Source organism: Vanessa cardui, chromosome 5 (genome assembly GCF_905220365.1).
Source record: "Vanessa cardui chromosome 5, ilVanCard2.1, whole genome shotgun sequence".
Classification (NCBI taxonomy): Eukaryota; Metazoa; Arthropoda; class Insecta; order Lepidoptera; family Nymphalidae; genus Vanessa; species Vanessa cardui.
Window position 1 is genome coordinate 13,880,501 of NC_061127.1, and position 13,397 is coordinate 13,893,897.

At 32.7% G+C, this 13,397-nt stretch overlaps 1 protein-coding gene across 1 annotated transcript in view; it reads left to right on the forward strand.

Annotated features, from left to right (window-relative positions):
* LOC124529733 (guanylate cyclase 32E-like) overlaps positions 1-13,397 on the forward strand; it is a 218,043-nt gene that overhangs the window by 169,110 nt on the left and 35,536 nt on the right. The window contains exons 13-14 of the mRNA XM_047103629.1: positions 6,218-6,515; positions 7,771-7,962. Of these exons, the coding sequence (XP_046959585.1) occupies positions 6,218-6,515; positions 7,771-7,962 (490 nt within the window). The remainder of the gene's footprint in view (positions 1-6,217; positions 6,516-7,770; positions 7,963-13,397) is intronic.

The window sequence follows — 13,397 nt, forward strand, 5'->3', positions numbered from 1 at the left end:
GAAGTTTATTCAACTCAATCCTACCTCTTTTTCTGTTACCTTGATAACTCTACCCAACTTGTGAACTTACTAACATGACTGTATTTTTTTTAATGTTGAAAAAGAGTAACTTCTGTGTTTCTTGCCGGTTCTTCTCGGTAGAATCTACTTTCCGAAGATTTGGTAGCTTCAATTAATTTTTTAATGACGTTTCAAAAGTGCTGTTAAAAACCTACTTGAATAAAGTTTATTGTGGTTTAATTTTGATTTTACAACAATCATTAGCTCTATTCATACACATTACACATGCAACTTGAATCATTCATTGTTGTTTTATTAATATTATAAATGTGAAAGTAACACTGTCTATCTGACGCTCTTTAACGACCGAACCGCTGAAACAAATTTGATGAAATTTATTGCGAAACAAAGTTAGTGTTTTACAAAACGAATAACAAAAGCAGGATAAAAGGAAAATACGTATACTAAACTTTTTTTGCAACTACTAGAGATTTACTTTTCCTTGTCTTGTTCAAATTAATTCATGTGTCATTGTTATTTTAATAAAACATAAAAGGACTTCATAATATTAACAATAACGAAGATTAACTATTTTGTAAGTAATATTTATTTAAGTTCTTAGAACTCAATTAGTTAATATTCCCCGACAGGATAACGAAAAGGCTTTCCGCCTTTCCGTGATTGTTCGCGGTCTACTTCTAATGATCTAGGAGCTGGCAGTTATTAATGCTGGAGCTTGTGCTGGGAACCAAATCATTAATTATTTTTAGCTTTAAAACTGAAAGTTAATTTTTTTTAATTAATTACTGTTAGAGGTCGACCCTTATAGATATGTAAGACAAATATTACGAATATAATTTTTAGAATACATTCTATAATTATAAATATTACATAACTTTATGACTATATATGTGTGCGAATGTTATATTTGTGTGTGTGTGTGTAGCTGGACCTTTTTTAAAAATAAATCCAAATCAAATTCAAAAACAATATAAATAGGCATAATAAATTATGAGTTAGAAGAAAAAAAAAATTTTAGCCAATATTGTCACTCGAATAAAACTCTTTATAACGTAAAGTCCATTGGAGCCAAAATATGAAGATTGGTCCAAATACGAAATCCGACAATTCGGATCAAAATAACAAAAAAGTAATTTATTTAAGTCCATGGAATAATGTAGGATATAATCAAAGAAAATACAAAACTTGTGTTAAATAATGAACCTTAATACAAATTCTCATTCCTTGCATTGCATTGCAAAAAATATTCCAATAGTAAATACACATCGAAACGTCTGTATATAAATTCCACTGAAGATCAGCGTTGTAGTTTGCTGCAGTTTAATGCGGAGTAGAAGATCATATATATAGTCGCACGCAAGGACAAATTACTTGATCAATTACTTCATCCAGTGGTTAATGACTTGGCACTGACTTTAAACAGTTCTGTGGAACTTTATATTAACACAGAACTAAGTTGTTTTCTTTTCAACGACCTCCGTGGTCGAGTAGTGTGTACACCGGTTCATGGGTACGCCACTCCGAGGGCCCAGGTTCGATTCCCGGCCGAGTCGATGTAGAAAATTCATTACTTTTGTATATTCTCTTGGCTCTGGGTGATACTTCTGATTTTCCATAACACAAGTGCTTTAGCTACTTACTTTGGGATCAGAGTAATGTATGTGATGTTGTCCCATATATATTTATTTATTATTATTTTATAAGTGGTTTTTCAGTTTTATATAGATATGGTTGTAGTGTTTGGTGACACAAAAAACTTTACTAGAGATCGCAGCTGTACAATTTATATATTAACTTTATAAGGTTCAAGCCGCCACCTGTTTCACTTCAACGACTATATCTATAGCTATATACATATATATGAACATAGCTACAATTAATTAATGGATACATATTTTTACCATAACATTAAAAAAAAAAATTACAACAAAACAAATATTCCATACGTGTTACTTACTACGTGGTTTTTTTTTGCTATAAAAATGTATACAAATCGTATCTGCAAACATTTTACTTCTATGGTATTATTATTTATTTTTGACATTTACACAAAAAATATAAACCATCTACATATCGCTAATGTGCAACCTTGGGAACCAAGGCGTCCCTATTTATAAAAGTGTGTATAATTCTTTAAGCAAGTGTCTCTGGACCTATTTAGATGGGCTAGCTCAAATACATACCACAAAGGCATTTACATCAAACTGAAATACCAGTTAAAAAGAAAACAACTTAGTTCTGTTTTAATATACTGTTTCAGAGAACTGTTTAAAGTCGGTGCCAAGTCGTTAAGCACTGGATGAAGTAATTGATCAAGTAATTTGTCCTTGCGTGCGATTAAATATATGTACATATATGTCTTCTTCTCGGCATTAAACTGCAGCAAACTACAACACTGATCTTCAGTGGAACTTATATACAGACGTTTCATTATATTTTTACTATTCGACTTTATATAACACTAGTAACCACCTGCGGCTTCGCACGGTTGCAATGCTGATACTAAATATAATGCAGAATGTCTTACAATGTTTAAAGTTTTTCATGCTCTACTATATTGTACATACAAAACTTTCTCTTGACTCAATCTATCTTTTAAAAAAAACCGCATCAAAATCGGTTGTGTAATTTTAAAGATCTAAGCATACATAGGGACAGACATCGACACGTCTTCGTTTAATACTATGTCATAATTTTTAATTCTTGGTAAACAGCTGTAGGCATAAAAAGTAAAATAATTCAATTAGCTCAAAATCTCCTCAAGTGAGACTTAGCCGAGCAGTGAGAAATTTTCACTTTTAACCTTTTGATGTAAAGCATAATAACTCGCTTTACTGCGCTGTTCGAAAGAGCGGTAGCGACATTGCAGTAATAGGCATTTATTTTCAGCCGCAGAGAAAAGTAAAATGCAAAATTACCGCATGACAAAAAATTCAACATATGACGCAATATAAAAACTAGCGACGTGCCCCGGCCTTATGCTGGTGCATTTAGTTTTTTGTGAATTATTTTTTATACCCTATAGCACTAACGAATATTTGGATTTCTACCAGTGAAATTTTCGAATTGGATAGGATTACTTTCGGAGATTATTCTCGCCTATCTTAAAAGTAATTTAAGTGTGTCGTTAGACGTATAGTATATATATTTAATAAACTACAAAACAGACACAATCATGTCATTTAACAAGGGCTGACAATAAATACATGAAAAAAATGTAATTAAAACAATTACTAAAACTTAGTTTTGACAGTATTTTATAAAAGTAATCATATAGTGTAACAATATTATATAGTTTATATAGGTATTTATTTGCGTTTAATCTAGCTCTAGACCAATGATATTGCGTCAATTTGTTGTCAAAGGATGTTATTGGTCATTTTTTTATGTTATTGTTGGAATAGATTATAGAAATAGATACGGAAAGAGAAGCAAAAAACCGCTATATAAAAATAGTATAAGTATAATAAATATTAAAGTACTTACTCGTATGTAAATGAACACAAAACACCCCTACTCTTAGCTACTTAAAGCTGACAGTATAAATTATAAACGAATTTACTAACAATACAATATTACAAAATACGACCATACAATTCTACCCAGACGTTCAATAATTCATACAAATCAGTAGATTTTCCTGTTTGATGCTTTTGACTTGAATCTATTAAAGAGCTCTCAAGGTCAAATCGGCCACGTGTCATACACAAAAGATGTCATAAGTTCTATACCGAATAACACGCGTTAAAATGTTGAAAAAAGCCCTCGGGTGAATCTATAATAATTTCTTCTTTAAATAAATAAATGTGAATATTGGACAACATCACATACTCTGGTCCCAATGTAAATAAAAATAGAAGTAACGACGGTACCACGAACACCCAAACCCAAGACAACATAGAAAAGTAATGTTTTTTTTTTTAATATCGAGTCAGCCGCGAATCGTACCCGGGACCTCGGAGTAGCGTACTTATGAAAACCGATGTACACACTACTCGACCACGGAGGTCGTCTTTTTAGCAGTAATATGTTTTGTTTGGAATGATAAACTCTTAAATAATCTCTAGAAAACTACTTTATACTAAATATACTACAGAATTTGTATATTTACGACATCGCGTTAGAAAATACTATAATTATCAGTGTTTCATTGCCGTACTGTCCATGAAGAGAAGAGGAAGGTTTTTGTATACCTACAGTAAATATACAAAAACCTTCCTCTCGTATTAAAAACACTCTATTTAAAAAAAGCAACAAAATCTGTTGCGTAATTTTAAAGATTTGAACATACATAGGGACAGACAGCGGTAAGCGACTTTGTTTTATACTATAATGATAATGATGATGAAGTAACGAAGGTTATATTACATTTTTGTAATAATGAGATTTAATTATTTACGTTATATTCATACAATAGTTGCATATTAAAACGCAAGGTATTAAAAAAGTTCGCTCCACACACACACATAACTTGACATTCACATTAATCCAAGTAACTAAGCGAAGCAGTCGCAAGCTGAAGCAGAAGCTAGTTGAAGACGAACAAACTATAAACAAGTTTAACACACAATAATTAAAAATTGGAAAACAATAAAGTAAAAAGTAAAGTAACAGTCTGTAAATTTCCCACTGCTGGGATAAGGCCTCTTCTTCTATTAAGAAGAGGGTTTGGAACATATTCCACCACGCTGTTCCAATGCGGGTTGGTGGAATGCACATGTGGCAGAATTTCTATGAAATTTGTCACATGCAGGTTTCCTCACGATGTTTTCCTTCACCGCTGAGCACGAGATGAATTATAAAGACAAATTAAGCACATGAAACTGCGGTGCTTGCCTGGGTTTGAACCCGCAATCATCGGTTAAGATGCACGCGTTCTAACCACTGGGCCATCTCGACTCTCTTTTTTCGATGTTTTAGTGTTACTCTCAAACTGTCGTTACGAACACATGCCAATAACAAGCGTGAAACATCTTCTAATACAACACATACTTGACAATTGGGAGAGTCACTTTTCCTCAATAGATGCTTAAATTTGCTAATGAAACAACGTACTTCTGTGATGGATGACAACGGACAACTTTATTTTTTAAAATAGGACTACGTCATACAAGAAGTATAACCATAGACAAAATTATACAGATTAAATTAAGATGTTTATTTGATGTTACAACAAAAAATATTCATGTTTTCCAAGACTTGCCTAGTGGAACGTGCCCAGATCTAAGTCGCTAAACGCCAAACGCTATAACTATATTACTTATAATAAATTCATGTAAGATTAATTTTATACTTTTTTATTGTTACTTCACATTAACGTAAATAAATAACAATTAATACCTGAATAATATATTTTTTTAATTACAAACAATCCTCGTGTAAGTGACTTTTATTGTCTTTTTGAAGAATTTGTTCATAAACGTATTTTATATGCACTTTTTTATACACAAAACGTATTTCATTCGCATAAAACACACGTTAAGGAATGTACACTTTCTGTTAAGGAAACTATTGGTTAATTTCATTGGAATTAACGTTCTTTGAGGTGTTTGTTCATACTAATCCAATAAATTCTTTTAACATTGAAAACGTGATTGAGTAAGAAATTTTTGAATTAAGAATTAATCCCTGTTTTAGTCGTTTAGGAGTTTGTTTAAATGTGAACTAAAAGCTAAAAGTTGAATGATCTTTTGCCCATGCTTGCCTACGAATGGCAAAGAATAGGAATGGCTGGAGGAAGGTAGTACGAAGTGTACAGGAGAGCCACACGCATGGTGGTCACGACCCTCAGTAATGAGGAAACGACTAGGAAGACATTACATTATGAAACAATAATTTATCCATTTTTTTCAAACGTCACATTACTACACTCTTTACACATTTGCCTGGGTACCAATATACGTATTAAGACCCCGAAATGGCCCAGTGATTAGAACGAGTACATCTTAAACGATAAATGCGCATTCAAACTCAGGCAAGTACAACTGAATACTCATGTGCTTAATCTGTGTTTATAATTAATATCTCGGGCTCGGCGTTGAAGGAAAAAAATCTTGAGGAAATCTACATGTGTCTTCGAAATCGCATTGGAACAGCGTCGTGAAATATGTTCCAAACCCTCTGCTTAATGGGAGAGGAGGCCTTAGCCCAGCAGTAGGAAATTTACAGGCTATTTTAAAATGCATTTGTTTAATAGATGCGGGAACTCCGTCATGAAAACTTGACGCCGTTCGTGGGTGTGTGCGTCGAAACCGGAGTGGCCTGCATCGTCACCGCCTACTGTTCCCGGGGCTCCCTGGCCACGGTACTCGCTGACAGAGACCTGCACTTGGATGACATGTTCGTGGCGAGTCTGGTCGCGGATTTGCTACGAGGTCTAACCTATCTTCACGATTCAGCCCTCGTCTCGCATGGAAACTTGACGTCTAATAACTGCTTGGTGGATCGCCGCTGGGTGTTGCAGATCACGGATTATGGTCTGCACACTCTGAAAAGTAAGCTAATTGTTTGTAACTAAAGCATCTTAATAATTTGAGTAGTTTTATTTCTGAGAGAGTTTTTATTTTTGTAGGATGTAAATGGCATAATCAGATGGTTCATATACCTTAAAACCTACTTTTAAATGTCTTACAGTTGCATGCTCTGATTTTGATGTAGAAACTTCGTTTTATGTAGTTGAAAAAATTAAAAAAATAGTTCTGCTTCGTTTCTTTTGCATATCTTCTCAGACCTCAAGTCTGTGTAAAAACACTTTGATTTATAGTCTTAATAATCTTTGAGATAAGAATTTTATAATTAATTATACTTAGAAATAATCTAAGGTTTTTTTTTATAAAATATAAATGATTGGGCACTTACAATACCCTCTGAATGTAGTTATCTATATCTCTTGCATGGCATTCATACTTCAAATATATTTAATACTTATGTCAGTCCCTGCGGCGCCATGGAGACGAGAGACTTACGGAAAAAAGCACCTCGTGTTATTTCTTATACGAATATTAGAGTTAAAATAAATCTTTAATCAGTCACTCTATCTATACAAGTAAATAATTACGGTATCTAGGTTAGAATCACAAAAGCTATTCCAGTCAGCCACGTGCACAAGTTGCCGCAAACTACTGAAGTTATAAGACGAGCCACGCGGATAAATCTATTGTTATTTTTCAACCCGTGGCTGAAAGATCGTTTTGCATTATCGCCTTCAACGGTGATAGCATTTCTTTTCTAAGGCATTTTTTTATTTTTAGCCTGCTTAAGAGAAACATTGTGCCTCTCTATAGTTTCCAGAGTCTCACTAAATCTCTATAGAGATGTCCTGATTGGCAGTAAAAGAAAGTATCGTGAGGAAACTTGTACGTGTTGAATCAAATAAATTGGTAGATAGATACCCGAGTTGTCTTCAGTCTTCTCGGAAAACTTTTCTGTTTTATGAGGCACTTCTTTTTAAGAAATATTTTAATTATTTAAAAAATAAATAAAAATAAGGCAGCTTTTTCAATTCATGATTGTAGCTTTAATAAAACGTCAACAACATCTGAGATCACAGAAAAGTATTTGTCTGAGATTCGACTAAACAGTTTTTGTTATGAATTTTGGTTGAAGTAAAATGTTTGTACATGTTTTGTATTTTTAAATATTTTTCGCTAAAAAAGTAATAATTCAAAAATCATATAATCATTTTCGTTGCATGTTTTAATACAATTTTGTGATTATGTGGGACATATAGTTTATTTTTGGTTTTTATAGGTGGTTGCGCAGATACTGAAGACGCGCTACGCATGGAGAAACGCATGCTGTGGCGAGCACCAGAACTCCTTCGAGAACCGAATCCACATCCGCGAGGATCACAGAAAGGGGACGTGTACTCATTTGGCATCATCCTGTATGAAATATTGGGGAGAAATGGACCATGGGGCGACACGAACTTGACCAACGCTGGTAAGACAAAATTATTAATATTTATTATATTGTATAGAATGTTTTTTTTTAAAGTTTTCCTCAGTGATTTCGTTCAATCTCAAAGGGGACCAGAAAACTACACAGAACATATTACTGTACACAAGTAGAATTCTAAGTCCGACATAACCGGAAGTAGTTCAGACGAAAGACCAAAGTTTGACATGCTTTCCAAACAATGGAAGTATACGCAATTTCAACTTTCTGAAATTGAGATGTTACTAAGAATTTTTCAACAGAAGAACCAGTCTCTTACCACAGTAAGCAAAATTCGAACAAAATTATTCCACCACGCTCTTATTAGCCTTCCTTCTTTCTCCCTATAACCTATATCTCAAGCGGAGAAGAGGCGTTAATTTAGTATTGGAACATTTAGAGGCTATTACTTTACTTTTTCCCAATCTCTGTCTCTTTCTATCATCATTAATTTGATATTCGAAAGAAGAAGACAGTTTTGTTTAAATAATCACCCCTTAAGCAGAATTTATAGGTTAAGCCATTAATTTATTTCAAACGTAACGTAACAAGCTCGTAAATCAGTTTTGTTATGATTTATGTAACAGCTGCATGCCATTTGACCACGTCAATACTTTATTGTCATATGCCTTTATCGCTGTTCTATTGATTGAGAATTTTCAACCATAAGATATAGATGTATATATGATTAGCTGTTAAAATATTACGCTGATGATTGTTATACAAACAGGTATTTCCATTTTGTTTCCAAAAAAGTAGCCTATGTCCTTTCTCGGCTCTAGAGTATTTGGGTAGCAAATTTCATTTAAATCGGACCAGTAGTTTTAACCGAGACCGCATATGCCACTGTTACATGTGTTCAATGAAAGCGACTGAAATGTTGTAATAAATTAAAATGTTGCTTAACAATTTATTTTGAAATTCAATATTATTCTAGTATGTTTTTTTAATTTTATTTCATGACTTACAGTATTTTATTCAGAATAAACTTCTGAAATACGACTGAACATAAAACGGACGTTGATAAATTTTGATATTGACGAAAAATTTCTCTCACAATTCGCAATTTTTAAATTACCAAAGTTAGGTAACTTTTGTCAGAAACTAGAACGCAGATTTTTTATGAAAAGCATTTGAGATTTGAGTTTTAATTTTAAATTTCAAATAGTTTGGCTCAAATGTGTGTCACCGACGCCTATTTACTTAAATTAAAAATAAATCAATTGTCTTTGATCAGCATTATACTGCAGTGTGATTGTATAAGAAATCATTCCGTATCTCACTCGTGAAATGTTGACGACCCTCTTACGTTGTTACGGGATTTTTTATTTGTATCCTATAAACTTTATGGATATTAAAGTCAATGTCGCATATCACTAACATTTCACGCTCGTGTTTTTCGTTACGAATTTCTTACAGAATACTTCTTCTATATGTCATGATTTTTTAAATGTACTTATATAATTTTAATTGAAATAATAATAATTAGTACGGTTTTGATTTTTAAATACGTTTTTTTAATTGAAAAAATACTTATTAGTATGATTATTGATTCGGTTATCGACACCGTATTGTGGCACTTCCGTCATTTTCCTCTCGTGGAGTGGTGTGGCGAGCTGGTACTGCCAGGCACGAGAAAAACAAAAGGCGGTGGCTTTTAAACTGGGAGTGGAGAAAAACAGATTAGTTTGGAAGAGAATAGATTCGAGGTTGGGCAGTAAAAGGATATAATTATATACAATAAGCGAATAAACAATATATGTTTCGATTGGTAAATTAATATAGTGATATAATTTTATTACATATTACATTTAGTAATTTGATTTTAGAATCAATTCGAACACAATTTAATCAGTCATCGTCGATTGTATAATTTTTAACGTTTATTGAGCATTGGAAGTGTTGTTTGTATGTTGATAAAAAACGGAAAATATTAAATTTATGATCAAATATTGTAATAAAAGTTGGACTGGGCTCTCTATATGTAAATGCTCATGCGATGCAGCAGAGATCGTGAAGCAATGTTTTATTTATGTTTACATATCATCGGTGTAACGAACGAGTATATATTTTTTTAACAACATATTTCAACTAAATACTAATTTAAAAATACAACTTAGGGCTAGTCATATGTTAACATGTCATCGGACTTCCTTTTAATTCCCATCAGTGATTTGTATTTGAATTAGCGGGATGTATTTTAAATATAAATGAAGCCGAACCGATATAATTATATATGTATATTATGTGTACTCAAAGACAGTGAGGCAATAAGTAAATAGACTCACTGTCGTGGAACCTTACCGATTTTTGTTGTCTATTATTTTTTTACTATTAAACTTTGTTTTTTTTTTATGGTATAGGTTGTCCGACGAGCATATGGGCCACCTGGTGGTAAGTGGTCACTATCACCGATAGACAATGACGCTGTAATAAATACGACCTATTCCTTAGATTGTCAATGTGCCACCAACCTTGGGAACTAAGATGTTATGTCCCTTGTGCCTGTAGTTACACTGGCTCACTCACCCTTCAAACCGGAACACAACAATACTGAGTACTGTTATTATATAAGAATATTTTTTTTAATAAGGAATTCAAAATTCATTTATTAATTGTATGGAAACATTCTTAAAAAAACTTGTCTACAGAAATTTGATTGTGTGTTATTTTTTTAAATGTTTATTTTTCGTTTCGCTCCGTTAACTGCGTCTTTGTAGAGCCGAGGCTTACGAGCACTTAGAAAAATATGACGTACGAAAAGAAAGTATTCAAATAATAAAAAGTCGCTGTGACGTCAAAAGTCACTTTTCGTAAAACCTAAGTTTGTCTTAGTATTCATTTGTGTGTTAAGTAATGAAACATCGTTCACCGTCACTTGAATCTTCAAATCTATCTAAATATACATGCATACATATAATATGTACTTTGTAATAATAATATATATAATTTTTACAGTTGACGAACTCCGTGGTCGAGTGGTGTGTACACCGGTTTTCATGGGTACGCCACTCCGAGGTCCCGGGTTCGATTCCCGGCCTAGTCAATGTAGATTATCATTAGTTTTCTATATTGTCTTAGGTCTGGGTGTTTGTGGTACCGTCGTTACTTCTGATTTTCCATAACACAAGTGCTTTAGCTACTTACATTGGGATCAGAGTAATGTATGTGATGTTGTCTCATATTTATTTATTATTATTATTTACAATATTTGTTGCTGCAGATTCTTATTTTAATTAAGAATTTAAAGAATAAATAAAATTTCCATTGAAATTATAATTGAATGTCATTTTCTGAAAAGGCGGAAACATTTGAATTCGGAAGCCGGCTGTCAGAATTTCAAAGTTGGGTGGCCTATTTATATATCCAGTGTATTAATTCTAAGAGCTTTTAATATAGAAGGCCAGTTGTCAAAATAATATCACATCGAATACAAATTGAACAAATTTATTAACAGAAAAGCATTAATATAATTAAAGTAACAGCTGATACAAAAAATAAAAAAAATCTTTTCTAAGCAGAAAAATTTTGTTCACGGCAAATAAGGCATAATTTCTTGTAACAACAACACAAACAACAATAACAGCCTGTAAATTCCCACTGCTGGGCTAAAGGCCTCCTCTCCCTTTTTAGGGAGAAGGTTTGAAACATATTTCACCACGCTGTTCCAGTGCGGGTTGGTCGAATACACATGTGGCAGAATTTCTATGAAATTTGTCACATGCAGGTTACCTCACGATGTTTTCCTTCAACGCTTTCTTGCTTGCTTGCTTGTTCTTCTTCAATTTCTTGTAACATAATGTTACAATTATTGTAATAAATGTTCCATTTTATCTGTCAAAATACTGTAATGGTATTGCAAATTGAAAATATTATTGACGGGTTTTATGAAAGTTCAAAACCGGATTTAACTGGTAAGTAGCTCTTTTCAAGATCAAGTTACAGAAATTAGACTCGAATAGTCAATTTTTAGTATAGTAACTCGCCATAATACAAATATAAAAAAACACATTACCTGCAAAACACTTTTAAAGGCGCTTGCCTATAAATGTATAATTATATTAATTTTAAATTAATTATATTTATATATATTTTTTAAATAAAGGTTTTGAAGTTATACAAAATTATTTTAACTTTTCTTCAATCATTTACTTGCTCAACATTATACTTAAATACACTTACTAAATATATATACAACTATTATTATAAAAATAGCCAAATTAAAAAAACAAAAACATCAGTAGTTTTCTCCTTTAATATTATCTATCAATACTAAAGCTCGTCGTTTGAAAATGTTAAACTGCGTTGCGTTCATTTCATTCAATTCTGGTACGAGACAGTTCAGGAATGAAACCACCGGATCATTCAAATGATTCACTACCCGTTCACTCACCGGTCGTTCAGTTCTCGCATTGCGGTCTATGTAATTTATAACATTCATATCAGTCTCATCAAGGCGTCTTTTCTTAGTAAAATCATTCACATAGGATTCACTGCTCGATTCGTCGAATTCCTGTTTGATTTCAATATCATTCACTGTTTCGTTCGAATCTTTGAACGAATCATTCTCGATCTCTTTAGTTTCAGATATCGATTGTTTTGATTCGTAAGGCACTGATGGATCTGTCAGTATATTTTGTTTTATATGGGGCACTAGGAATTGCATCACGTCGAATAAATAATACGGTTTCCTTTTGCTTCCTGGAACCGAAACCGCTTTCAGGCACCTCATGAAAACTATTCGTAGATTTTTCCATTTCTCCTTACACGATTGAACTGGAAAAAGGGTAAAAAAAATAGTAAGTATATTCATATTCCTGACTATATATAAAAATACTCAAGGAGCTCGGCTTATCTCCTAGGTTACATGAATTAAATTATCCTAGCGGCGTTTTATTCTAACCGTTTTTTGCCTAGGGTGTGATAAAACGCGAATTTCTACATCTACAGCTTCTACCTAGTCTCTAGACTAACAGTATAGTTAGTTATATAGAGGTACCGGTCCTTAGTTCATTTGTTATTTTTCTTATATTGATAATAAAATAAACTTTCTTGTTTCTTGGATCGGAGTAAATTTATTTCAAATGTAGGTACCTGTATATATAGAAAAACTTAAAATAGAATGAACTAGTGATAATGTGTATACTTATAATGTCTTTGTCCAAAGAAAACGCTTACATTTCTGCCGATTAAAAGTTTGACATTCAAGTTAAAAATATTTGAGAAATTTAATTAGAAAATAAATATTAGGTTTTTAACCAACTACGAATACTTAGTCTTGTAACGTAATTTCGTATAATTTGAGCGAGCAGGACGCATGAGCGCCATATTCGCTTGCTCTTTCTCGCGAAGTATACACGAAATGCAGTATTGAGTTGTAACTTATAGCACGACACAACTCACACATCCGAATTAAATACGCGATCCAAAATCATCAATAT